General features: G+C 49.5%; 1 protein-coding gene across 2 annotated transcripts in view; it reads left to right on the top strand.

The window, feature by feature from the left end:
• The first annotated feature begins 8499 nt into the window (after nucleotides 1-8499).
• BSN (bassoon presynaptic cytomatrix protein) overlaps nucleotides 8500-27911 on the top strand; it is a 92968-nt gene continuing 73556 nt past the window's right edge. For both annotated transcript variants that reach the window (XM_067044169.1, XM_059076085.2), the window contains exon 1: nucleotides 8500-8818. In XM_067044169.1, coding sequence (XP_066900270.1) covers nucleotides 8625-8818 — 194 coding nt within the window. In that variant the 5' untranslated portion in view covers nucleotides 8500-8624. The remainder of the gene's footprint in view (nucleotides 8819-27911) is intronic.

Below are 27911 nucleotides of genomic sequence, written 5' to 3'. Positions count from 1 at the left end.
TGCCATTGCCTCCAAGCATCTCTTTCCCTGGCCCCTACACAACATGAGTGAAGGGTGGAACTGGAGTCCATGTGACAGAGGGAAGAGGGGACCCAGCGACGCCCACTAGGAGGTAGCCTTTGAGCAGCTGACCAAATAGCCTTCACATCCTTACCATTTCTGTGCCTCTGGGAGGCGTGGGTGTGTGCAACAGAAGCTCTGCCAACCAATGGGCCCTCCTTAGCAGCTCTTCTGCCTGAGCCAGCTGAGATAAATCTCCTTGAGCCTCTATTTCTTCATCTGTAGTGCGGGGTGGGGAGAGGAACAGGCAGAAAACCCAATGAGACTGGGTGGGAGGGGAGGATGGTGGGAGAGGTCTTGCTACAGGCTGTCTGCCCCAGAGTGGATCAGCTTCTGCAGGTCCCAGACAGGGGTCCCTCAGGCTGGGTCCCCTGCCCACTAACTTGTGGGGTTGAGGCTGGCCAATCTCCCAGGTAGTCTCAAGGCAGGTTTGGCCTTGGCCTTGGAGTGGGGAGAAGGGGAGAGTGGTTTCTGGCCAGGCTGTTCTGCCCTCATTGGGCCTATAGTTTCTGGGGGCCTGCCCCTAAGTGCCCTGCCTGGGATGGACAGGCCAGCTGGGTAGCCTTAGCATGACTTAGTGCCCGGGAAGGGGCAGGTTGTCCTGGGACACTGCCAGGGTGTGGGAGGCAGGGGATGCAGCAGCTGTGTCTTCAGAGGCAGGATCAGGGCCATTGGTCACAGAACAACTGGAGCCTCTTTTGGGCTCACTCCCACCACCACAGGGTCCTCACCATCTCCACCTACAGACCCCAGGCTGCTGCTCTGCTTAACGATCTTCAAGACCCAGAGCTGAGACTGGTTCTGTATTGCAGATAGAAGTGAGTCCCAGAGTTGGGAGTTGAGTGTCAAGACAATTACTTGTAGGATACCACACTGATAAATACCAGGAAAAGCTGTCCCCAGTGCAGAGTTCAGGGACACATACCTCACCCCAAGACATAGCAGCAGCAAGAGCCCAGAAAATGATACTGCCCTTGCTCTCTTGGCCTCAGGAAGTTCTGCTTAATGTCTAACCTGAAGCCACTGATGGAGGTGACCCTAGAGTCTCAGCTGGGGTGGAGCTAAGTTGCTCTGTGTCCCTGTGAAGGCTCCGTGTGTCCAGGAGGTGCCCCTGGGTGGTTTCTGGGCGGTAGCAGGGGCAGCTCTCAACCTTGGTAGTGGTTCAGGGGCGTCCCATGTTAGCCCGGCAGAGAGCCAATTGCCAGGGGCTCTCGGCCAAAGAGGGGGACAGTGTCCATGGGCTCCCAGGAGGTGGCGCCACAGGCTGGAGTAAGCCTGACAGCAATGGGCAAGTCAGGCTGTGGGCGGGGTTAAGTAACAGCGGAGGCTGGCTGTGGGAGGGTGGAACCCGGCCTAGAGCAGAGCTGAGACGGCCGGGCACTGGACCAAGCCTGGAGGGGGGCGGGGCCGAGCGGGGCTGTAGGCTGGGCTAAGGCGGTAGGGCCTGCTGCCGAGAGCAGCTCCGAATTAGGCCGCGGACTGGCGCTTTAACTGGGCGGGTCTTTTCTCGTTCAGCCACCGAGGCACAGACCCTGAGGGCATTAGGGTGCGAGTTGCTGGGGTTTGGAGCCTGCCTTTCGCCGCGGCCATTCTCCTTCAGAAAGGGAAGCTAGCAGAGAATAAATGGGAGGGGCAAGTCTGGGGCCCAGGCTTCCAGATGGTTTCTGTTACTGGGGCCCTGCTGACAAACCTTGAATTCGGATGTACTTAGGCAGGAAGGAATAAGGACCTTTCCTTTGCACCTTAGCTTTTGTAAACCTCCAGGATTCCTGCGGTGGAGGCCAGCATGGGGCCTGCACACAGTAGGGCTCAGCGCTTGTTGGATGCTCCCTGAGTCTCCTCTTCCTCCAGCCTGAGAGCTCCTGAGGACGCGGCCTAAAGTGCTGCGGATCTGGGAGGGTCCTGGATGGAAGCCAGGCGGCTCCAGTTGCTGTGCCCCTAGGGCACAGCAGTAGAAACAGTAGGCAGTAGAAACAGACAGGGATGGGGTAGCAGATGACACTTTCTCTGAGTCGACCCTGGAGTGGGGGCACCCTGAAGCCCCAGGAAACACCCTGCCCAAAGCTGTCTCCACAGCCCTGGGCACTCACTAGGACAGCAGAGAACATCCATTTGGCAGCTGGCTAGAGCTCCCAAAGGCAGGGCTGAGTGTACTCTTGCCTTGTATCCTCATGGTGTTGCAGCCTCAGGCTGTAGAGGGCAAAGCCCAGGTTTGGGACTTGCTAAAATGGCTGGGAGTTCAGGTTAGGCCAGCTCCTTTTCCAGGGATCATACCCCATTTCCCTCAACATCTCTGTTGCAAAAGGTCTTGGGAGAGAAAGGTGAAGAAAGGGGCTGGCTCCAGCCCATGATGGCAGGGGATGGGGAGGTCCGGATGGGAGGTGGCAGCAGCTTGCCTCTGGGTGTGCCTGTGGGAGAGGACCAGCTTTGTCCTGGATGAACTCACCCTTAGGGAACATGTGCCTAGTTGGGCTGGACAAGGAGCTGGGCTTGGGGGATGCTGAAGGAGATGGAGTCCTCCTCTCGTTTGAGGAGCACATCGTGCATATGTGTGTAGGGGGGACGCCAGCGTTCCTGTGTCCAGTACAGTGATTAGAGGGCAAATGAGAGGCTAAGGAGGCATCCAGTGTGACCCCAATGACTCTGACTCAGCAGCCACTGTGCCTCCCAAGGCCCACCCTGGGTCCCAGGCAGTACAATCAGCTTACTCCTCTCCTCAGAGAGGCCCTAGGCCGGGCAGGGCTAGGAGAGGGACAGAGCCACCATCTAAGCCCCAAGAAGATCCCTGGAGCAGATCCGGGGATGAGGGAGGGCTTGGTTGAAATGAGCAAAGACTGGGGGAAGGAGGGCTCAGGGGAACACATGACCTTTCTGTTCTCTGAAGGCAAGAGGAAGATGTACTTTGTTCAGCCTTACTAGGAATTCCTCAGTCTGTACTGTTAGCTTATGGTCAGAAAGGCCACCTTCTCGGAAAGCTGATGCCCATGCTAGGCCTGCCAACTGGGGGAGTTATTAATACATAACTAGCAGTGCTAACCCAAATGCTGCTGTGCAACTGATACCTGCTGCTACCAACCCCAGAACCCTGGGGAAACCTGAGTGTGACTTCAGCCCTTACAGCCTGGTCTGGCCTGGTGGTGCTTTGGCCACACCCACAGCTGCAGGGGATGGTAGTGGTCCTGCACGGAGGACCAGCAGTCAAGCCCTATAGATTCAGGGCCTGGTTTGAGCATCAGGCAGACAAAGGCCAGACTTGGAGATTGCAAGTTCAGTGAGGGTGGAGTAAGCTCAACAGTCTTGATTTTTGCTGTGTCCTTGGGGCCTAGCATGATGCTGTCTTTATTCTAGGGCTCAAAAGTGCCAAATTGAACTGAAATTTAAATTTAACTAAATTGAATTTAACTGAATTGAAATCATCCATCCTAGAAGAGGTCTAAGGGACTGTGGACCTTTCTACTTGCCATAAGGGTTTTGTTTCACCGACCTGCCCTATTCTGTCCATCTTTCCTGGAAGGCAGGAATTCTGCCAGTAGCTCCTGGAAGCTCCCTGGACAAACAAACCTTATCATAATCCACTCTGATCAGGACAAAGATAAAGCTCAGTGCAGAGAGTAGCTATGTCCCATGGCCTGAAATCCCTGGTGGTAAAGGGTAATTCTCAGTAATGGGCTTGGGTTTGCAGTAGTGGAGCCACAGAGAGTCAGGAGGTAGGGTTCCCTTTAATAGACTTCCCTGAAGATATGTGGAACTGAGTCTGATGAAGGGGTTGAACTAGCTTTCCCTTCGCATGAACTGTCCAAGTCATGTCTGATCCTCTGTTGCCTGGAGTAGGATACATGGGCTGGTTAGGAGAGGGCATAGGGGCATGACTTGCCACCTGACCTGTTCCCCCTGCTCCCCATCCATGGAACAGAGGTAGGGGGAAACAACTCCATGGAAACTGGGATCCTAGGGATCCTAGTGGGAAGGACTGCAATAGTAACTGAGGTAGCATTTTCTTTTTTTTTTTTTTCATTATTTATTTATTTTATTTTTGGCTGTGTTGGGTCTTTGTTGCAGCACGTGGGATTTTTGTTGTGGTGTGCAGGCTTTTCATTGCGGCAGGCAGGTTTTCTCTGTTTGTGGCGCGTGGGCTCAGTAGTTGTGGCGTGCGGGCTTATTTGCCCCGTGGCATGTGGGATCTTAGTTCCCTGACCCGGGATCAAACTTGCATACCCTGCATTGGAAGGCAGATTCTTTACCACTGGACTACCAGGGAAGTCCCGAGGTAGCATTTACTATAGTTTACAGGAACCCATTTGTGTGCTTGTCTCTCCCCTTCCTCAAACTAAACTCCTTGAGGGAAGTTCCCACAGTCTTCACTGGGCCTGGCACCGAGTAAGAGTTAGGTATGCAGTGGCTGAAGGAGGATGAGTGTGTGCGTGCATGCGTGAATGAGATCTGCAAAGCCAGCCTGGAGGCCTTTTTGGGGGAAGGCAGAGGGGCAAGGAAAGCAGCATGTTTTGACTTGGACACTTACAACTTGGAGAAACCACGTCTTCATTATGTCACAACAAGCCTTTGGAAGCACATAACTCTAATAGCAATGGGGCTTAATTAGCTTTCTTGGGAGCAATGCATGGGCGGTGGGGCTAGGCTGGTGATAAACATTTCCGATGATTTTTTTACTGGCTTTTTTCACATAATTCAAGTAAAGATTTGCACATTGCAACAGTAAAGGAAGTATGCAGACAAGGCATCAAGCAAATTCTATACTTTTCAGTTTTGCTCCCTTTTCCTACTCTACAAAGGGCATGGGTCATCTGAAGACCCTAGTACACAAGCAAAATTGTCCTAGCCAGCCCAGATGGGCTGCTGAGCAGGACAAAGATCGATCAGGTTTCTTGTTTGTAGCCTCATACCAGCCTTAGGCTTGCTTGAGAGCTGCCTTATTCCCCATGTTAGTGGGTAGTGCTGACAAACCTCAGCCAGGAGGGAAACCTTCTGTTTCTTTGGGCTTCCTTCCTTCCTCTTCAGTCCTGTTTTTCCATCCCAGAGGAGGAATGCACACAGGGATCCAATTTCCCGAGTTGCTTCTCACTGGGAGGTGAGATAAGCCTCAGCATCACTACCACAAAAAGAAGAGTGCAGAGGTCAGGGGGCCCTGTAGATGGGAGCCAGCTCTCCCAGCCTCTCTGGAATAGTCCAAAGCCTGTAGCAACACGTCATCCAGAACTGTCCTCAGTCATCCTTCGTCATTCTGTCCCATCTCCACGCTCTTTACCTCCTCTTCTTGCCTGCAAATTTTGTCATTCCTCTTCACCACCATCGGCATCTTCATCTTTGGCTCCTGAGCCTCCCTGTGGAGGTCACCATGCTGAAAGTAGCAGCCCAGGGTAAACTAGATTGTATGGGGAAGCAGGACAGCCTCAGAATCTGCACTCTGACCCCCTGTGCATGGGCTTGCCTGCCTGTTGCCTTGCCCGTGATCCAGCTGGCATCCAGGTGGAGCTCCTGAGGCCCTGCATCTCTTCATTCTTCCAAGATTTGCTTTCCAATGACTAATCATTTCTACAAATCCCCAGCAGCAAGCTGGCTCTGACTAGGCCTTTTCCTATCTGGATAGATTTTTTTCCCCTGATTTCATTTTCCCTCTGGTCTTCTATAAGTGTTTGAGAGAACAGACTGGAGAAGTAAGTGGACATGTGTCCATCCATCAGTTCTGTTTTGGCATGTGGACTGATTCTCCTCCCATCTGGTCTTTCTCCAAAATGACTGCTATGTGTCATATGCCACACTGAAGTGGGAAGAAAATGCCTTTGGCAAGTGAAGTTTAGGGGGCTGGGAAGCTTCTGTAGGGTCTCCAGGTCCATCCTGTCCCTGGCCAGGCAGCAGCTGGACGAAGGAGGGAGTGGTACCAGACATACCACACAGCTGGTTTGCACAAACAGAGATTTGTACATTCACTTGTCAAGAAGTCAAGCCTAGTGAATTCTCCTAGGTCAGTATAGACAGTTTGTCTATGATCCCTCCACCAGGAGACACTCTGGACACAACCTCAGCGCCCTCCTTTTACTCATTAAGTCAACAACCCAAATGCAGTGTTGCAGGAGCTACAGCCAAAGGTCCCTCTGGTGTGCTTTTAGCCTGGTGGTTGGTGAAGCCCTTGGAAGTGCAAGTGAAGGAAATGCTCAGAGCTGCAAAAAGAACTCAGCCCAATCATTAGCCCCTGAGGTCCTGCTGAAAGCCAGCCCAGGGGATAGGACAAGCCAGACAATGTCCTGCTCTTGAGGAATGCCCACTGTAGGTCAAGAGGAAGGAAACAACCCCTGGAACAATGAATAAAAACTGGAGACTGAATCAGAGCCCCAGACAACCAGAGGCCAGCACCATCCCATGGTTGGCAGGAGTCCCTGGGCTGAATGCCAGGGGTGGATGTGGACAGGGCAGGCATCTTCCTAGCGATGTTTCTCAGAGGAAGTCGGACTGAGAGCTTGAAAGGAAGGTAGGGGAACCACTAACCCACACTTCCAGGTCTCTACTGTACTGAGTCCTTTGTCACCAAGGCATCAAAGACCCTGGAGTTCTGCTAACAGCCAGCAATCCACTCTGAGGCAGGCAACTCCCCAGGCCCGCTGCCTGGGTAGGGCTAATTACCCCCATTGGTACTAGGGACATGTTGATTTAAATCTATGGAAAGCCACAGCTCCTAGGCTTCTACAAAAACAGAAAACAAACATCCTTCTCTCCCCTGCTATCAAGTGGCCCAGCCCACACTGACTGGTGTCTGTGAAGCCAGAAGGGCCTGAGTTGGGCCAAGGTCAGGTCATTGGCCTGCCCATAGTGCCTTTGTACACGTTCTTCTGCAGGAGAAAAGATGTGGCACAAAACCCCCAAATCCCAGACCACCCACCAGAGGGACAACTAATAATAAAGTTGGTCATGGGTATGCTGGGCACTTGTTGTTTTATTTGTATCAGCCACTCCACTCTCATAATCCCCCATGTTAGAAGGGCTAGTATTATTATAACTTTGCAGGCTAGGAAATGGAGGCTTGGTGAGCCTAAGTCAGTTGCCAAGGCCCCATTTGGAAAGTGGCAGGACTGAGGTGTGGATCCTTGTGGAGCCTAGATGTGCACACGTAGTCACCAGACACAAAGATGATTGAAACACAGGAGGAAACACAGTGAAGACCATCATAACATAGGCAGAGAGGCTCTCATCATCCCAGGCAGTCAGAGTCAGGTTGTCAAGTCAGCGATCCAGGCTTCATGGAAACTCCATCCCAGACGTTGGCGGGGAGCAGATTAGAGTGCATGGGAAGGCCCAGCCAAGGTCTGTCCATCAGCCTGGTTATCAGTGTTCATTGGGATCCCTGGATTAGTCCAGGTGATGTTAGAACTGCTGACATCCCTTTTGATATATTCATCATCAGGAGAATTAAATGGGTTTGTAAAATGGGTCCAAATTTACTCAAGTTCTTCTACACAGCCATGATTTATGAAGCCAGGAATAGTTTGGAATATAGTCTGGATCTTCTAAGAAATATTCTCCCTCAGGAAAGCACAGGTTTGTGTGAGAAGCCAGGAGGCAGAGTAGTATGCAAACACTGAAGTCTGTAAAAGTGAGGTAATGGTTAATGCAGAGGCAGCCTGCAGCCCCTCATCTGGGAGCAGTCCCTGGGAACCGCAGCTCAAAGCCTCTAAGAAATATCAATTCCTCTTCCCAATCTCCAAGGTCACTGTCCCAGGGCCTGCTGAGGCATCCTTCCATATGGTTTCAGGCCAGCCCTGACACACCCTCTACCTTTCCCAGGGACACTTCCTGAGACTCCTGTCCCGCGGGACCAGGCCTCAGAGTGAATCCCAGATGGTTCCCATTGCACCATCTGGATAAAGTCTTCACCCTCCAGCTAGCCTTTGAGACCCTCATAACCAGCCCCATCACCCAGCATCCTTTATCTCCGTCCTTCCATGACATTGTGCCTCTTAACACTCTTGTTTATTTGCGTTTCCAACTCCTAAACATCCTTTAATTCCACACTCGGTGTCCCCTCTCTGAGGCCTGTTCCCACAAAGTCTGCCAGGTGGGACACTGAAGTTACCTAAATGAGAGCTCCCACTCCCAAGTTCTCCGAGTCAGAAAGCGCCACTGACTCCAGGGCAGGGCACGGCGCGACGCCCCCACAGCCCCTTCTCACGATCCGTGTCCCTCCAATCCTGGTTAGGTGGGAAGCTCCCACCAACAGCCGCTGGGCTCCTGGTAACACTCGCCGTTCGCGTCGGCCTCAGACGGCGCATGCGCTGGCGTCGGCGACTGTTTCCCTGCGACCCCGCTTCTGGCTCGTGTACTAGAGTCCTCACGGGCTGGCGGGAGCGCGCGCACGCGTGGGGGGCGTCGGGCGCAGGGAAGGGGCACGCGGGCCGCGCATGCGCAGCGGCAGGCGGCGGCGCGAGCAGAGCTGGGAGATGATGGCGGCAGCGGCGGCGGCGGCGGCGGCGGCGGCAGCACGGAGTGTGTGAGCAGCAGCCCAGGAACCGCCGGCTCGGGCCCAGTGCGACCCCGACCCCTCCCGCCCGCCCGCCATGGGCAACGAGGCCAGCCTGGAGGGCGGCGCTGGCGACGGGCCGCTGCCGCCCGGGGGCTCCGGCCCCGGCCCCGGCGCAGGGAAGCCGCCTTCAGCACCGTCTGGTGGAGGACAGCTCCCGGCGTCAGGCGGGGCGCGGGTAACCGCCGAACCACCCGGTCCAGGCCCCGGGCCCGGTGGCGGCCCGGGCACGTAAGTGCGGGACACGGCGGCGCCGGGTGGGCGGGGATCTGTAGCCTGAGGCCGAGGCCGGGGCCGGGGCCCACGACCCTGGGGTCTAGTCTGGACAGCGAGGTCGGACGTCCGGCCACACTTAGAACCCAGCTGGTTTGGCATGAGCGGGTGGTCGCGGGAAGCGGCCCTCCCTTTACAGCCGCCCTGCCTTAGTAAAGCAGAATGGTGAGCGCAGGGTCAGTTCGGGCCTGCAGACCGTGACTCCGTCACGAACCCCAAATTCCCTTCCTCCCCAATGCCGGGCTAAGGAGGGGCTTATGTAACCTCTGCCAGGTCCCTCTGCACTGGGGAGCAATGGGATGGAAAGCATCCTCCCTGTCTGCTGGAGTCTGCATGTGTCCATTGTGTTGGGCCGAGGAAAGAGCACAATGGGAGTGGCTGTCAGGGGAGATAAGTGTCACTGCGAGGAACAGAAAGATGTAGAAATAGTTGAACCATCAACTTGGTCATGCGCTTTCCTCAGGCATTTAGCGGCTAAAATCATCTTTGGAGGAAGGGAAAATGCCACTGGACACCAAAAGGTACTTATTTAGGCTCATAAATACTAACAGGGTCATGTGCTTTCACAATGGTGTAGTGAAACACTTTGGGGTGAAGCAAAAATGCAGTTGAATCATCTAGAACCAAATATGTTCTCTTGTCTTATGATTTAGATTACCACCTCAGATCAGTGGAATGTTTTAAACAGAACATATATGATCAAATACTGTGAAACCAGCTTGTTTAAAATGCATCCCGAGGTCCTATAAACAATCAAGTGGCAGTAAATGCAGTGGAAGGAAATGCCAATATATAATAAATCAGTAGACTGAAAACTCAGGAAAGCTACCAAGAGACAACAAGATAAAATGGAAGGCATTATCTTTACACCAAATAGACCTGGGGAGTAGCAAAACTGGGGAGTGCGTCTGGATCCATGTGAGTCTGCTGATAATGTTGCCTTGGCTTCTCTGTATGGGAGCACATAAACTGTGAGGGAGCATAATTTTTGATTTTTTAGCTGCCCAACTGCCTCTCATGCTTATTTTCTCAGAAGTTGTTTCTTAGACAATTAACAGTAATGAAAGGCTCTTAGTAGCCTGAAACCTGCCACAGACAGGCCAGCCTGTGACCATCCCTTATAGAGGGGGGATTTGCCCATTTTACATTAGCTATTATGGTAATGCTGTTGGATAGAACACAGTTCTTAGCACTGCAAATACTGTCCATTTTGCTGCGCATTGAGCTGCTGTTTGAGTTTTAGCTTGGGGGAGGCTCACTCAGGCTTTAGAGCTCTCCTTCCAAAGGAAAGCATCTATGGCTGAGTGGAAAAACACATTGTTGTTAGGAGTTCTCTATATGGGAAATTTGACATTTCTCTTCTGATAACCAAACAGGCTACTCTGCTTGTAGTTTATCTAATGTTGCAGAGCCAAGCATATGAAAATTTGGAAAGGCTCAGGCAGCTCAAAGACACAGGAAGAGGCTAGTGTGTATTCATATTCCTTTTCAGTATTTCATTTCTGCCCTGTCTATGTGTTCTGCTACAGGGCAGACCCATGAACTACTGTGGGTTAGGGAACCATGGGCTCCTGCTGGATTTAGCAGTCACATAATCTCACTCCTGACTGTGGGCAAGGCACACATATGGACCTGTGGAGCTAAGGTCCTACAGCTGTCAGGCTCAGTGGGTGAGCTGGCTATTTGTCACCAAAGCTCTGAATTGGGGGCCCTTAGGAGATGGGATTTACTCTTCCAGCTGATATTTGCTTGTCAGAGCACCTCAGCTGAGCTGCACCTCCATGATACGTCTCTCCTTCAGCATCAGAATGGCTTCTACTTCCTCTCACCAGAGCGTCTCAGGTACCTGATGCCAAATTTAGCATGTTCTGTTCCGAGATGCTGCTGAACAGATTGGCCCATTGATGGAGAAAAAGCCCTGTGACATGTGCTTCTGGGCATTCGGGAAAGGCATTGGCATAGTTTCAAGCCAGCTTGTGAATTTGGGGGACTTATATTGTGAATAGAGGTAGGTGGAGGGTCAGGTAAGGGGGAGATCATTTTACTAACCCCAAAGGGGAATGGAACTGAGGTCCTGGGGGAGTTGATTCCTGTCTCTTTCTTGTTGCTATATTACCCCTTGTCACCCCAGGTTGAATTAGTCTTTTCATCCTCATACTGAGCTGACTTGGGTTCTGTGAGGGGGCGGCTCCAGCATCTGTGGCTGAAGAGCTTGACTAGAATCCTGTGAGTAGCAGTGCCACCACACCCATAGTGCCGCCTCTTAACCTGTTGGGATGATATGGCACTTTGGGCATCAGAGAGTCTCTCAAGGCAGGGCTCTCTGCTTCTGGTCTCAGGGTCACATGTGCAGTTATATACGTTGTGCCTTTCCCAAGGAGTGCCAGGTCAGGGAAGGCTGAACTCTATCTCAGGCTCCAAGCTATATGCCTTGGTATGGGCTGCATCTTCCTACAGGAAGGGGCACCTTTCACTTATTCATTCATTCACTTATTTTTATGGCAGAATGCCTGATGTACAGTGAAGGTCCCAAGTTGATGGGATTTTACTTGTACACACATCACCAGTTCAAGAGAAATTTTATGAGTACTCCAGAAAACATCTTTAAAAAAAATCGCACAAAGAAGCCATGTAGACCAGTGGCGGCCTGTTTAATCTACACCAGCTCTGTGGACTTGTAGAACTTTGACATTTGCAAATTGATCTTTAGTCAGTCAACCAAGGTATATGTACTGGTGTCAAGAGCAAGCACTGTGCTGGGCTTTGTGGAAGGTCTGGAAGAATATATGATGCTCCCCTGTCCTATAGCACCTCACAGTCTGGTTGGTCAGATAGCTCTTGAAGAGCTCTCAGGGAACAAAGTCATGGAAGGTTCCTAGGAGTGACACTGTAGGCAGCTCAGTGTCTGAGAAGTGTCAAATAGGTAGTGCTTATAGAAGGGTTGTCAAGTGAGAAGAGTGGAGAGGCAGAGCCAGGCTTCAAAAGAAGGAGAACCCCAAGGCTCCTTGGGAGAATGATGGGGATCTGAGAGGTGGAGAGAGATGGAAATGACATGAGGAGCGTGGTTTACACAGGCAGGGACAGTGAGCAGATATTGGGGCCGAGTGCAGGGGTGTGGAAAGCTGGGGCAAACCAGGTAAGGCGCCTCCCGCTCATTACCCCATTGAAATTGGTGATCAGTGCTGAGCTCTCACTCACTTCCAGTCCAGTGAAACATCTTGAGCCAAAGGCAGCTGGGCACAGAGAGACTGGGCATTTGTTGGAAAGTGGTTGAAGCTGCTCTGAGAACCATACCCAGAGTTCCTTTCTCAAGATGGGTTTGCCATAATTATATCTCAAAAATAAATGAATGAATGAATGAATGGATTTGTCAGGCATAGTATCTCTGGTTTGGGATTAGCCAGACTTGTTATACTATGTCAGCTATCAGTCAGGCTCTAGAAAAATCTGGGATTAATTTATAAGGCTAAAATGAAAGGATACAATTGTTAGGTTTGGAAATAATGATCCTTTATCATTCAGAGATCTTGTGAGGCCATTGGATTCTCATGGAGGGCATGTCATGGAGTTTGCGCTTAAGTGACCTAAGATCTGAATGGTGATGTCAAAACCTCACCCAACCCTGGGAAGACCATAATTCAAAAAGAGTCATGTACCAAAATGTTCATTGCAGCTCTATTTACAATAGCCAGGACATGGAAGCAACCTAAGTGTCCATCAACAGATGAATGGATAAAGAAGATGTGGCACATATATACAATGGAATATTACTCCGCCATAAAAAGAAATGAAACTGAGTTATGTGTAATGAGGTGGATAGACCTGGAGTCTGTCATACAGAGTGAAGTAAGTCAGAAGGAGAAAAACAAATACCATATGCTAACACATATATATGGAATCTAAGAAAAAAAATGTCATGAAGAGACTAGGGGTAGGATGGGAATAAAACACAGACCTACTAGAGTATGGACTTGAGGATATGGGGAGGGGGAAGGGTAAGCTGTGATGAAGTGAGAGAGTGGCATGGACATATATACACTACCAAATATAAAACAGATAGCTAGTGGGAAGCAGCCACATAGCACAGGGAGATCAGCTCGGTGCTTTGTGACCACCTAGAGGGGTGGGATAGGGAGGGTGGGAGGGAGGGAGATGCAAGAGGGAAGAGATATGGGAACATATGTATATGTATAACTGATTCACTTTGTTGTAAAGCAGAAACTAACACACCATTGTAAAACAGTTATACTCCAATAAAGACGTTAAAAAAAAAAAAAGCTCACCCAAAGGGGGCAACCATTTTTGCATTTCTTGCTAGGGAGAGAAGGACAGTTTTGATAATATAGCTGTTCCTAGCATTAGTAAGACTGATAAGATGCTGCAGATACAAAAAAAAGAGAGAGTTATGGATGCATTAAGGGGAGGAAGTCTATTTTATTTAAAAAAACTTTTTATTATGGAAAATTTCAAACATACATACATAAAAGTAGAGAGAATATGTTAAGGAGCTCCCATGTTCCCATTGCCCAGCTGCCACCATCATCAGCTCACGGCTGATTAAGTTTATCTCTCTCCCTCACTTCCCACCCCCATCTTCGAGATATCCCAACATTTCATCATCAATATTTTGGTGTATATTTCTAAGAAATAAGGGATTTGTAAAAACATTACCACAGCACCATGATCACATCTAAACAGCTAAGTCTCTTCTTAATCTCAGCAAATATCCTGTCAGGGTTCAATTTTTTTGATTATCTTATTAATTTATTTTTACAATTGGTTTGTTTGAACTGTGAACTAAACAGGTCTACACATTGCATTTGTCTGATACATCTCTTTAGTTTCTTTAAATCTGTATGTTCCTTCTCCTTTTTTCCCCATTGCGATTTATGATTGGCTGTGTTATTTGTCCTGTAGTTTTCTTATATTCTGGATTATGCTGATTGTATCCTTGTGGCGTCATTTAAGATGTTCTTCTGTCCCATATTTTTCCTGAAAACTGGGAATTACATCTAGAAGCCATTCAGAATCACATTTCTCTTTTTGGCCAAGAAATTCTAGCTTTTTAAGAAAGATTTCGTTGAGGGCTTCAGATGTGAAGGGACTGAGAGTTTGTTGAAAGTAGATCTAGACTTTGGACTAGTTTGGGAACCAAAGAACAACACAGTGGGCCACTTTTCTGTTCTCCTTCCACTGAGTAGGTCTGGTTCTGAGTTTAAGAAGTCAAAGCTTTCAGAGCCCCTGGATCACACCTTTTCACTCCAGCATAACAGGGGGAGCCTTCCCTGTATATGTAAGTAGCAGGCTGCTAGGAGAGAGGATTTGGGGCTTCAGTAAATCCTCTCCCTTTCCATAGGTCCTGCACATTTGAATGGGGCCCTTTCCCCTAGTCTGTGATGGATGTGGGGAGGGACAGACCTTGCTATGTGTGGGCTACTCGGAGAGAATCTGTACCTGGAGCCTGTAGCCCATATGCAATCAGTTGGTGCTGACTGGGGAGACAGGTTGGCAAAGCTGTCGTAATAGTTATAACTACCATTTCTAGGTGCCTATTCCACCACAGTCATTCCTCTAGGTGTTTTACACACACTTATTCCTCACTCCACCTGCCTGGCCATACAGCTCCTGTAGGCCCCATCTGTCCTGGCCTCGTCCTTCCTTCCCAGGGACTCACTTTTTAAAATGGTGAAATGGTGGCTAAGACCTACCTGCCAGCAGCAAGGGCTAAGTGTCACTTTAGGACTTGAGGCCCTCCTAGTAAGCTGGGACTTGGTGGACAATCCAGCTGTGGGGACTCCTATCTCAGTTGGTGCCAGGGCCATGTCATGCTGGTCTTGGTACTGCATTTGTAGGACTTGTGCAAGTTCCTTTCCTGTAGGGCCTTCTGCCATCTCCATTCACCAGTGTAGTGGTGGGAGCTGATCGTAGCTGGGGAATGAATTAGGACCCTGGCCTATGGTAAGGGAGATGAATTCTGATGTCCCACCCCACCCTGTGGATTGGGCCTCTGGTGGGGATCTGTCCCTTTCTGGCATTCTCTCAGTGCATGTGTCTTATACTTTAGGTTCTGATCAGCTATGCCTGTTGGATGGAGAAGAGGAGCATGCTCCCTGATTGATCTGTGCTAAACCTTGGGTGCCCAGGCTGGTCTCAGGGCTGCTTTGATCTCTCCTTCCTGTACTTTGCTCTTAGGGGCATCTAGGGTTAAGAGAGCCTTGCTCTAGCAGAGACCTCTTACATGGCATCTCCACTTCTTTCTAACAGGAGGGTCACATGGGCATATTGGGAGCCTCCAGAGAACTTTAGGTCACCCTTCAGGTCAAATGCAGATTTCTTTGGAGAGGCCTGGCTGCTTCTGAAGTGGTGGGACTTCTGTCAGGGCCAAAGGTGAGGAAGAGATTTTCCCTAAGGAGTAGTGGAAGGACTTCATCCCAACCACTGAGGAGATCAGAGAGCCTCATTAGCTTGTCTAGGAGCTCACACAAGGATCACCCAACCTGGTCCCATCTGGGACTGCCCCTATACCCAGAGGAGCCCAAGCTCTCCAGTGCCCCAGGCTCAGGGAGGGGGATGTGCCCGCCCTCCCGCCCCAGGGATGCTGGAACAACCAGTAAGACACTTGGGTGCTTAGGAGGAAAGGAGAGGTAAAGAAATTTCCTGGTAGTCGCATCCATACATTGGATACGTTCGTGTGTGCTGGTAGGTAATAAGGATCGTCTGCACTTTTTGTATATGGGAGCATTTATGAGGGATTTCTACAGTTAAATTCTACTTAGAAGTAGGAGGACTTTAAAGTGATGTTCAGCCACGTATTCAGGAAACCCTTTGCTGAGCACCTACTGGATGCCTATCCCTGGGTGAAATGTGAGGAACAAAGGAAGGCTCAGGATATGGGCTCTGCCCTCAAAAGGGCTCACAGTGTGATGGGAGAGAAAGAGAGACTTTAGTTCAGATCTTTACTCTCAATTTCCTTAAATTAGAGTTTGCTCCTGCCTTCTCTTTGTCTCACAGAGGTAAGAGAAATGAGCACACGATTAAAAGGGTTTGTATTATTTCATCTTCTAAAATAGTAGAGCATGTATTTGTATGTGTTCAACAGCTTACAAAACACATTCACAGCACTAACTTACTCTGTTGGGAGTTCCAAAGGTCTAACATGAGAGATTCAGAAGAACAGCCAGCTAGCTGACTTTAGCAAACCCAAATGCCATACACTGAGCACAGCTGGAGAACCACGTCACTTCCCTGCCTCCTGCTCTCAGAAGATGGAAAATTTAGCAAGAGGATGGGAGGGCCCTGAGGACAGGAAAAGGATCTGGAAGTAGGACATTTGAGCAAAGGACAGGGTAGGGTGGGGTGAGGGATGAAGAATGGTGGAAGCATCCTGGGTGGGGGTTAGAAACTCAGGTTTTAATCAGTCCTGATGTTGCCTGAAACTGGCTGTACGTGTTGGGTAGGTCCTCAGTTTTTTTCCATCTGTAAAATGAGAAATTTAACTAAATAATCTCCAAAGTCCCCTCCACCTCTGACAGCTTATTTCTGTGAGATGATTGAAAAGGAAGGGGGATGCTTCCCACTGTTCAGCTTCACAGAGGAGAGAAAACAAGTTCAACATGCAGCCTTTAGGTTAATTAGAAGAGCATTAAATGAAGAGGATTGCTCTTCCATTGTGCCCCAGAGATCTTCCGGAGTGGACAAAATGACCTCACAATCAAGCCTGGAGCCAGGAGAGGGACTGGCTGCTGCCTTGCCACTTGGTTGCTCCTGGTAAACACGGGCTCTTGAAAAGCTCTTGGCATCCTTCTACTGGCTTGGCTGGCCAGCCAGCAAGGCTCCCACCTGGACCTGCAGAGCCTGCTGCAGGATCCCTTTTCCCAGCCGTGCTCGAGTGCTTATCTCCTGAGTGTTGTCCCGTATCCCACAGGTGCTCTGGCAGCAGCCAGTGTGGTCACGATTTCCAGGGGAGCCAGAGTTGGCAAACACTTCGTGGTGGGGGAGGTAGGGCATGGAAAGGGCTGGCCTGAAAGAGACTTTAGTTCTGCCCCCTCCAGTTGGCAGTTATACAGCTTCCTTCACTCCTAGAGTGAGGAGATGGATGTGGTACTTGCTGCAGTTTCTCCTGTAGCTCTGTGGGTTCTGTGGGCTCAGGCTAGGTCTCCTCCAATGTCAAGGTCTGGCATGTGAGGCCACGTCCTTCAGGAACACGGTTTAGCTTCAGCACGTGATATGTTTGCTCTGTCCTCCTTTTATTTTGAGCATCTAATCCAACACCTAATGGATACCAGAATGGCTGCTTCCATATTCCCTGAAGGCAGGAACTCTGCCTTGGTGTGAATAGCCTAGTGGTCCGTGGCCTCTGGTCCCTCCCAGGCAGATGATTCCACTGTTGGAAAGTTCTTCTTTCCCTTTGTGGGTCTCCTTATACCTCCTGTCTCTGGGTCCTGGCTCTGCCTGCTGGGCCTGCTGACTTATCTGCTCACAGGTTTGGCAGGAGCTCACTGTGCTCTCACCTCCTCAACCCTGGTCTTCTCTCTAGGCTTCTCCAGCTCCTGTGGCTGGAATGTGACTCTGGGACCCTTGCTGACCTGGGCTGTCCTTCCCAACACTGTCAGATCCTGAGGACAGGAAGGCTCAGAGGACAGGAAGGCTCAGAGAACAGGGGTCAGGGATCAGCATGTCACATGGACTGTGAGTGACACAATCTGAAGGATGAGGGGCCTTGGCTCATGTAGCCTGAGAACACCATCCTACACCTTTCTGAGCACTCTCTGGCACTGCACCCCACAGTTGTCCAGCCTCATGCTGGGCATCTCAGCACGAAGGCTGGGTTCCTTCCATCCTGGGCTTGTGCGATGTGAGTGTGAATCTTTGGGGGTTCTGCATGGGTCCCTGCCATGACATGTCTGGTTGTACTTAGAGATCTCTTCCAACCTAGTGAGATGCTTTTGGATCCTGACTCTGTCTCTGAACTGGGGTAATAACTAAGGCAGTGTGATTGTTTCAGTAATCATGCTATGTGAACTTCTCCCTTTCCTATGGCCCTGTGAGCCCACTTTCCAAACCCCTTAATCTGATCTTGAGTGGCCAGTGTTGGGTTGTAGAGGCCACAGCCTTGCTAGCTTGGGTTTGGAGTGGTGCCAGCTGAGGACAGTGGCAGAGACAGGGCTGGATTGGAGAGGCAGCCACTGCTTGCATCTTAGCCATGGCAGCCCCTGTGCAGGCTTGTCCTTCCTTGGTTGGCCAGGTCATGCTGGCCTCTCTTTGGGGTGCATTGGCCTTTGGCTCTGTAGGTTAGATGTCCCCAGGGGAAGCAAGTGCTCTGCAGATGAAAGTTTCAAACACACATAAAAGGAGAGAAGATGGTATGGTGAACTCCCTCCTGTGACCCCATCACCCAACTTCAACAACGATCAGTGTTTTGCCAACTTGTTTCATCTATATTCCTCCAATTTTTTTTTTGGCTGGAATATTTTCAGTCAAAATCCTAACATATCATTTCACTCATAAATACTTTAGGATGTACCTCTCATAGTTAAAAGATATTTTAATTTTAATCCAATGACATTATCACAGCCAACAAAGTTAACTGTAATTTTTTTTCCAACTTTATTTATGTATGTATGTATGTATGTATGTATGTATGTATGTATTTATGGCTGCATTGGGTCTTTGTTGCTGTGTGCGGGCTTTCTCTAGTTGCGGTGAAGGGGGGCTACTCGTTGTTGCGGTGCGTGGGCTTCTCATTGCAGTGGCTTCTCTTGTTGTGGAGCACAGGCTGTAGGTGTGCCGGCTTCAGTAGTTGTGACTCGCGGGCTCTAGAGCGCAGGCTCAGTAGTTGTGGCGCAGGGGCTTAGTTGCTCCATGGCATGTGGGATCTTCCCTGTAATTTCTTAATGTAACCTAATACCTAGTCCATGTTCAATTTTCCTTGATTATCTCAAAAATGACTTTTTATTTAAAATTTTTTTTAATTAAAAAAATTTTTTTAACAAGAGAAAACACAGATTTTTATTTGTGTATGTATGGGGGAGTTCAGAGAAAATTGTGATTTCCAAAAATGACTTTTGAGAGTTTGTTTGTTCAAATCAGAATCCAAACAAACCTAGCATATATATAGACTATTATATATATGTAATGTATATATGTATACTTATTTCAAAATAATGATAGATTTTTTGTGTGTGTGTGGTACGCGGGCCTCTAACTGTTGTGGCCTCTCCTGTTGCGGAGCACAGGCTCCGGATGCGCAGGCTCAGCGGCCATGGCTCACGGGCCCAGCCACTCCGCGACATGTGGGATCTTCCCGGACCGGGGCACGAACCCGTGTGCCCTGCATCGGCAGGCGGATTCTCAACCACTGCGCCACCAGGGAAGCCCTGATAGATATTTTAACTAACAATACTAATGAATGTAGTTTAAAATTCGCTTGTAGTTTCTTTTGTCCTTAGTTTATATATTTTAAGGAATGTGTAGTCAAAGTTCTGTGTTTTATTTATTTATTTTAAAATATTTATTTATTTGGCTGCACCAGGTCTTAGTTGCAGCACGCGGGATCTTCGTTTCTGAGTGCGGGATCTTTAAGTTGCAGCATACGAGATCTAGTTCCCTGACCAGGGATCGAACCTGGACTCCCTGCATTGGGAGCGTGGAGTCTTAACCACTGGACCACCAGGGAAGTCCCAAAGTTCTGTGTTTTAGAGTTATTAGAAATGATTCTTCTCTGTGTGGTTATGCTACTAAGAGGCTATACAATTAAGGTTTTTTTCTCCAGTTTGTGTTCAGTTTGTAAGGATTGCTTTTTGATCACTTACCTGTTGCCACTGTCATACTGCACAGTAAATCAACCAAAACTCAGTGGCTTCAGATAGCAATTTTTAATTCTCACTCATGCATCTGCATGCTGGCTAGAATTCATTGATCTAGGCTGGGCTCCAGGCTGTGGGTGAGTCCAGGTCTGCTCCACGTGTCTCTCATCCTCCTCAGGCAGCAGGCTAGCCAGGGCATGTTCTTTCCATGGTGATGACAGATGTACAAGAGGGCATACCAAACCACACACAATTTCAAGCCTCTGCTTGAAATGACACATCTGCTAACATTTCTTTAGTCAAAGCAATTTTTAGTTAAGCCCAAAATCAAGGTGTGGTACTGTAGTTACTATGGCTACCTAACAAATTACCCCAAAACTCAGTGGTATAAAATATCCATTACTTTGCTTATTAGATTCTGTAGGTCAGGAATTCAGGCAGGGCACAGTAGGATGGCTTATTTTTGCTTCACAGTGTCTGGAGCTTCAGCTGGAAGACTTGAAGGCTGGGGACTGGAATCATTTGACATGTCTTCATCATTTTCATGTCTTACAGCTGATTCTGGCTGTTAGCTGGGAGGGCCTCAGTGCTTCTCCATATGGACTAGATTGAGCTTCCTCACAACATGGTTACTGGGTTCCATGGGTGTCCTGAGAAAGGAAGTCAGGTGGAGACTGTGCTGCCTTTATTACCTAATCTCAAAAGATGTGCATAGTTACTTCTGCCACACTCCATTCATTGGGGCAGTCACAAAGTCCTGCCCAGGATTGAGAGGAGGAGACAGACTCCATCTCTTGATTGGGAGTGTCCAGGTTCTCTAAGAGCATATGAGGGCTTCCCTGGTGGCGCAGTGGTTAAGAATCCGCCTGCCAATGCAGGGGACATGGTTTTGAGCCCTGGTCCGGGAAGATTCCACATGCTGCGGAGCAACTAAGCCTATGTGCCACAACTACCGAGCCTGCTCTCTAGAGCCCGCAAGCCACAACTACTGAGCCCACATAATGCAACTACTGAAGCCCATGCGCATAGAGCCCGTGCTCCACAACAAGAGAAGCCACTGCAATGAGAAGTCTGCTCACCGCAACGAAGAGTAGCCCCCACTTGCCGCAACTAGAGGAAGCCCGTGCTCAGCAACGAAGACCCAACACAGCCAAAAAATAAAAATAAATAAAATTTTTAAAAAAGATCATACGAGGGAATTCGCTGGTGGTCCAGTGGTTAGAACTACAGGGGCGTGGGTTCGATCCCTGGTTGGGGAACTAAGATCCCGCATGCCGTGTAGCTTGGCCAAAAAAAAAGAGCACATGAGACTGGAAATTTCGCTGAGATTATTTTCAAAAATAGAGTCTGCTGCAGCTGGGAAAATATACTGCACCTCTAGTGGGAGGAATTGCAAAGTCACATGGTAAAGGGCAGAAATCCACAGAAGGTAAAGAATGGAGAACAATGCCATCTACCATATTTTTTCTTTACCATTTAATTTTCTTAAAATTATGTAAAACTTTCATGTGATTCCAAATAAAACAAGGTGTATTGAGAGAAGTCTAGTTCCATCTTGTTGCCTTCCACTTTGTTCTCTGCCTTCCCTGATAAGAAACCATTTTTATCAGATTTTTCCATTGTTTCTTTTTGAAAATATAAGGAAAAATATACATTTATTTACCTTTCTTTTTTATATAAAAGGTAACAGATTCTAAACACTATTCTATATTTTGCCTTTTTTTCAGTTAATATATCCTGAAGATCTCCTCATAGCAGAATATAGAAATTCTACTGATTCCTTTTTGCATCTGGGCACTGCTCTATCATGTGCAAATGCTATGGTTTTCCCTTGGACATCAACCTGTGTCCAGTCTTTTGCTCTTACAAATAGCACCACAGTGAGGAGCCTGGTATCTGTGTCATTTTGTATTTTTACCAGTGTATTATGGGATATTTTGTGTTTTCTCCACTGTATCTGTAGGATAGTTTCCTGTTGGATGTGGAAACAAAATGGTGAATGCACATTTTGCTATGTGTTGCCAAGCCTGAGGGGCAAGGGCAGAAGCTGGAAGCTAGTGGGGGGCTTGAACAGTATTCAGGTGTGAGAGGATGGTCACTGGACGAGAATGAAGAGGGGGCGATGGGGAGTGGGGAGGGGGTGAGAGTGCTGAAAAGTGCTCAACTTCTGAATATATTCTGGATGTAGAGTCAGCAGGATGGCTGAAGGGTTGGCTGTGAAGGCTTAGAAAAAGAAAGGAGTCAGGAGGACTCCTGAGTTTTGACCTGAGCATCTGGTGCACACTGGGGGCAACAAGGATGGGGTCTAAGATCAGGAGTTTTTTCCTGGACAACTTGTGTTTTAGAGGCATCCAACTGAGATGTTAGGTAGGCAGCTGGGTATTCTAGTCCCGGCTAAAAACATAAAGTAGCACTTCACCTGCAAATGCTTTAACATTGCTGCCACCTGGTTCCTACAAGCACTCTGAGAAAGAAATAAGGAAGAGGAATAAATTGAGGCCATACTGGAGTTCCAAGAGGGCAAGTCAAGTATGTTCAACTCAACAAGCATTTATTTTATCAAATGAAGTGCCAGAAATGAAAGCATTCACAAGAGGCCTGGCATTAAATGCCAACTGGTGCCTGGTTCCTGCCCAGGGCTGAGGATATAAAGGTGAACAGGTAGATTAGCATCCCTGTTTCCTACTACAGAGAATCTTTGAGTTAAACTTGATTGAAGGTATGGTCTCTGCCCTCTGGGAGCTCTGACTCACTTATTGGGAGATGCTCAGAAAGCCCACTGTGGTCCATCCTTCTCATCTTCACACACAGCTGCTAAAATAGATACAGAATTTGAGCCTCAGACCAGAGAGTTTACTTGAAAGTTCTGGCCCATCCCACAGGCTCTCAGAATTCACTGCTGGTTGGGTCTGAAGCCCAGACCACCAGAGCCACAGAGAACACCCTCTAACTGTAGGAAGAGTATCACTGTTTCTTCTTAACCCTCATGTATGTTCATGAAACTCCAGGAAGGCTAGACTGTGGTGTGGGAGAGGGTTCCCTTGGGAGATTTTGGGGGATTGGGAAGAGGGCAGGAGGGAGGGAGATCCAGGTCTGGGGTTGCTGCTCTGGGGTAGTAATCTGCTCATGGGCATCTGGGGGTAGACATAATTTGACTCTGTGATGTACATTTCTCTGGGCCCTGGGGCCCGGGTGCAGGCTGTGGCACACGGATCTGGCTCCAAAGCCAGTGGACTGGAGTAGGTCTTTCCCAGTGGCTAAGCATTCTTCTCTGCTCCCCTCCTGTGCTGAAGCACTTTTGCAAATGATAGTGCTTAGTGCTAACTGCCAGGGTGAGAGGGGCTTCCTGCCAGGGTGCTTTCAGGGAGCTGTGATGAAGGCTGAACCTGTGGAAGAAAGGAAGGAAGGGAAGAGACAGAACAGGGCAGCTTGCTCTAGATTCTCCCAGCAGACCAGTTCTGCCCCCACCCTACCCTTTACTCCCCAGCTTTGTCAGGGTGTATGGTGGAGCCCCTCCAAGGATCCCTGCTCTCATTGGTACTTGGCACCTCCCTGGCCAGCATGGTGTACCCCTGAGATTGCCTGAGCTGAAACACAGACTGAGGGGCAGCAGGTACATGGCCTCTGTGCTGTCCCTACCCAGGTACCCAGTCAGGTATGGGGAACCCTGGGAAACACATCCAGCGCTCCAGGGACAGTTGTCACACTACCAGCTCCTTTTATTTTTAAAAAAATATTCTTTTTCATATTCTTTTCCATTATGGTTTGTTGCAGAATATTGAATATAGTTCCCTGGGCTATACAGTAGGACCTTGTTGTTTATCCATCCTATATATAATAATTTGCCTCTGCTAATCCCAAACTCCCAATCCTTCCCTCCCTTACCCTCCCTCCCCCTTGACCAGGTCCTTTTCTAAATGGTAAGAACTTCCACACCCCTGAGTGTGGTGTGAGAAAGAAAAATGTTCTCCCTGTCCTCAATTCATAGAGCCTGGTGGGGACCCTTGGGGGCAACACTGCCCCTTTCAGTTGCCAAGACCTTGACTCTTGCTCAAGGAGTACCACTCGTGGTGGTACTGAAAACCTGTTTTAAGTGGCATGAAAAAAGAGGAAACTAGAATCTTTGCCTTTTTGGAAACCATCCTATGTTCCCTGTATTCCCATATGAGCCCTTATTCTGGGACTCTCAGGCTGGTGTGATGCAGGGACAGTGACCCCAGGAGTAATTAAGGCTGAGTCTCCTGGCAAGGTTTTCAGGGAACATGAGCCTTGGTCAGGCTCCCTTAGCTTCCTTTTCCTTAGTCCATACTGGTGGCTCAGGAGAAACAAGACATTCAGATAAAGATGTACCTAGCTTTTGAAAAGTTAGTAATAATACTTAGTACTAATTGAGTGATTTTGCTTATACAGTATTTTTTCCTCTGTGTAGCTCTGGCCAATAGAGGGACAGAATCACTGTTGAGGGATGGAAAGACTGAAGCCAGAGAGGTAATGGGTGTTTCCAAGAACCACATAGCAAGGTGGGGCAGGACCAGGAGGAAGAGCCTGGACTTCCCACCCTGGCCTCTGTTCAGTGAATCTCCCTCTCTACTTTGGGATGAGGAAACTTCCATGTGTCCAGTAAAGGGATCAGACATCCGGTGTGCAGGACTGGCCTGCTTGGTACACTTTCTGCCCCTGGGTAGAGTGGGCTAGGGGTGGGGAGCAGGTGACAATCTCAGGGTGGCCTTGGGGGTGTAAGGCTCCAGGGCCAGAAGAGAAGAGCCCAGTCCCCACTAGATAGAGTTTAGGGGCAAGGCCTCTGCTGCAGTCTCTTCCAAACAACTCACTCTTGTAGAGCACTCACTCTGTGTCAGGCCCCAGAGGCCTCAGGATTCAGTTGGGAATGAGGACAGAAATCATTCAGTCTTTTTTTATGTGCTGGCATGAATGCAGGGAGTACCTTCTAAACAAGCCCACAAGCTCCAGGACCTAGTGGAGTGTACAGCCTTCAGGAATAAGACCCACAGCCACTTTATCAGAATCGGTATAAGCGATTCTGATAAAGGGTGCTGGTTGTTATTCCATGACCTGCCCTGGGGGGTGGGTTTAGACACCTAGGATCTATACAGCACCACTGACAGCCTCCCCTGAAAAGTTAATTTCTCCAGAGGCCCTGCTTTATCCCCAGGAAAGGCTTTGCTCCCAAACGGTTCTCATTCTGAGAATGCTGTTTCTTTGTCCAACATTTTTGTTCATTATTTATTTTTGTTCAGTGTTTGTTCATTCAACAAGCATTTTTTTTTTTTTTTTTTTTTTTTTTTTTGCGGTACGCAGGCCTCTCACTGCTGTGGCCTCTCCCGTTGCGGAGCACAGGCTCCGGACACGCAGGCTCAGCGGCCATGGCTCACGGGCCCAGCCGCTCCACGGCATGTGGGATCCTCCCGGACCGGGGCACAAACCCGTGTCCCCTGCATCGGCAGGCGGACTCTCAACCACTGTGCCACCAGGGAAGCCCAACAAGCATTTATTAATCCTGCTGTGTATCCGGGTCTGTGCAGGCTCTGAGTTAACAGAGGAAATGCAATAGTCAGCCTACTTGGATCCCACAGTCTGGGTCAGCATGAGGGACTCAGCCAAAGCCACACAGTTCAGAGAAAGGAGCAGCAAAACTTCTTAGGTGCCCCCATGTGGGTCTCAGTGTGCTGGTGTCCTGCCAGACTTTTTGTAGCTGGACAGGCCTGAGCCAGGTTCCTGTCCTTAGCTGCTTAGACCTCCCTGTGGGCTCAGACCTTCCTGACCATGCTCTCCTTCTTGAAACTTCTTGGTTTTGTAGCCTGTCTTTGTTTACTTGTTGGTCTCCTTTGTGGCACTCCTTGCCCTGTCTGAGGAGGTCCCCAAGACTCAGCCCTCAGCCTTCTTCTCACTAGGCCTGCCCAAGGCTTCTACACGAAAGGTGCTGCGTGCTGACGGCTCCCCAAACTCTCCAGCTCTGGTCCTCCCACACCCAGTGGACATCTCCATATGGGCCATCACTATGCCATCACTTGCCCTCTCACCTCTCCCCTTTGGCTAAAATAGTGTTTAATGTTGGGTTAGCAGGACCCCTTTTCTTGGGAAAACTTGAGTCTGTACCACAATGGACTTAATCTGACATAAGACATTTTTGAGGACAGGGATGTTGATGATTTTGTTTGGTATCCATAAGAGATCTTAAACAGTCTTTTTTAAAAAAATATTTATTTATTTGGCTGCGCTGGGTCTTAGTTGCGGCATGCGGGATCTTTAGTTGTGGCATGTGGGATCTTTTTTTAATTGCAGCATACGAACTCTTAGTTGTGGCTTGTGAGATCTAGTTCCCTGACCAGGGATCAAACCTGGGCCCCCTGCATTGTGAGCGTGGAATCTTAGCCACTGGATCACCAGGGAAGTCCTTTAAATAGTCTTTTGTTTGGGAATGGAACCTCTTCTCAGGCCCAGGCCTGGGCTCCCCAGGTCAGTAGGAGCAGGTGAGCAGACAGCGGATGGTCAAAGAACACTTCTGGTGGGAAATATCATAATCCAACTTGGACAGCCTTAAGTCAAAATGAGGGGGCCATATTATAAGATCAGAGTTGTGTCTTTCAGAACTCAAAAGTAGTTTATAGTCATCTCTCAGATAGGGATGAGGACCAGGGAGATCATCTTCTCCTCCCAAATCTGCTTCTCTTCTCCTCTCTGCTGCTTCTTTCTGCAGCCTGGTGAGTCTGGCTTCTCACCAGACAGGCTGGTGGGAATCTTGGCAACTCACAGCTCACCCATCCCTCTCCCTGTTTTCCTTTCCCTCCCCCATTTCAGTTCTCTAGGGGAGAGACTCTGAGAGTCTTAGTGTGGGCCAGGGGCCAGCATCAGCTCTGATCCACAGTGCAGGTGGAGCCACACTGTACAATCTGCACAGGACTTTTCTGTAGGGTCATTCCACCAAATTCCCCCACTAAGTGGAAAGCTTATGGTCCACCCACAAGGGTCATCTGTAGGATCCCTGCTGCTGGCCAGTGTATCAGAGTGCCCCTTTAAAACCTCTTCCATGTGCAGCCCTTTTGACTCTATCTTACACCCTGGAGAACCTGGTATCCAGGTGAGACAGAAGGCCAGGTGGACCAGAGTGATTGCCAGGGCATGTGCCCCAAAGAGTGGTGGATGGCTCCTGGACCTGATTCTTTGCTTGTCCAGGAAGAGGAGAACATATTCCAGCAGCCTTGGGCTGACTCCACCCATCCCCTCAGACTCCAGTGGGCAGCTGCCTTTCACAGCCACAGGCTTCCCTCCCAGAAGCCTGCTTCTGGGGTCCCCTTTTTTGCTTTGGGACCACAAGTGTGCTTCCTGTTTTCTACCCAACTGCTTCTCCTCTCCAGCCGGGTCCTGGCCTCTGGTCCCATTCTCTCTTCCATGAGCATACCATCACCATAGCATTGGAGCCTTTCCTGTGACTGTTGCCTTAGTGTAAAGGCTTGGTACTGGGGGTAGGAGCAGAAAGGGGCTGCTCCCTCCTTTTCTCATGGTCTTAACAGTGCTGAGCAGCTGTGAACAGCTACTGGGGCTCACCCACCAGGCTTCCCAAGGGCAGGAACTCCGTCTAACCCTTTGAGAAACATTAGGGAGGGATGGATCTCAGGGTTAGCCATGGTGAATTGTGGCCTCCCTGTGGAGAAGCCTTGCTTCTGGGTGGGCCCAGGTCGGTGGGCCCAGGTGTTTCTCCTGGAGTTGGAAGTTTGGTCTATCCTATTGGGATCTCCTGTAAGGATGCAGCCAATTTCCCTTTTCTAAGCAGGTGTACAGCAAGGGCACCCTGGAGCAAGACCAGTAGCTCTCTTCAGCATATCAGCTTGTGACCTGGCTCATAGGGAGTTCTTCCTTGCAACTTTGGCTTCAAGGTGAGCCTCTTAAAACCCTAGCAGCACAGGCCACACCTTTGGAAGCCAAGGCCAGGCCTCCAGACATGTAACAGAGACCCTGCTTCCCCCTCGCCCCCCACCCCTCCCCAGGACTGACCCCTTTGTCCCGCTGATCTGGCTATGTTCCCTAAGGGAGGAGAGACGTGGAGAGGAGTGGGTGGGGGCAGGAAAGCCTGCATGGGGTGGCTTCCCTCCGGTGACCGTGATACCACTGATCAAGGTGCTAACTGTGTGGTTGCTTAGCATGACTGGGACAGGGGTAGCAAGTTTACTATATTTTCATCCCTGACTAGTGCACAGGTGGGCCCTGGGCTGTGAGTACTCAGTAGGGTG

Source organism: Kogia breviceps, chromosome 10 (genome assembly GCF_026419965.1).
Source record: "Kogia breviceps isolate mKogBre1 chromosome 10, mKogBre1 haplotype 1, whole genome shotgun sequence".
NCBI lineage: Eukaryota > Metazoa > Chordata > Mammalia > Artiodactyla > Physeteridae > Kogia > Kogia breviceps.
Note: the sequence above shows the minus strand (reverse complement) of the source record. Positions and strands in the feature narration are given on the sequence as shown.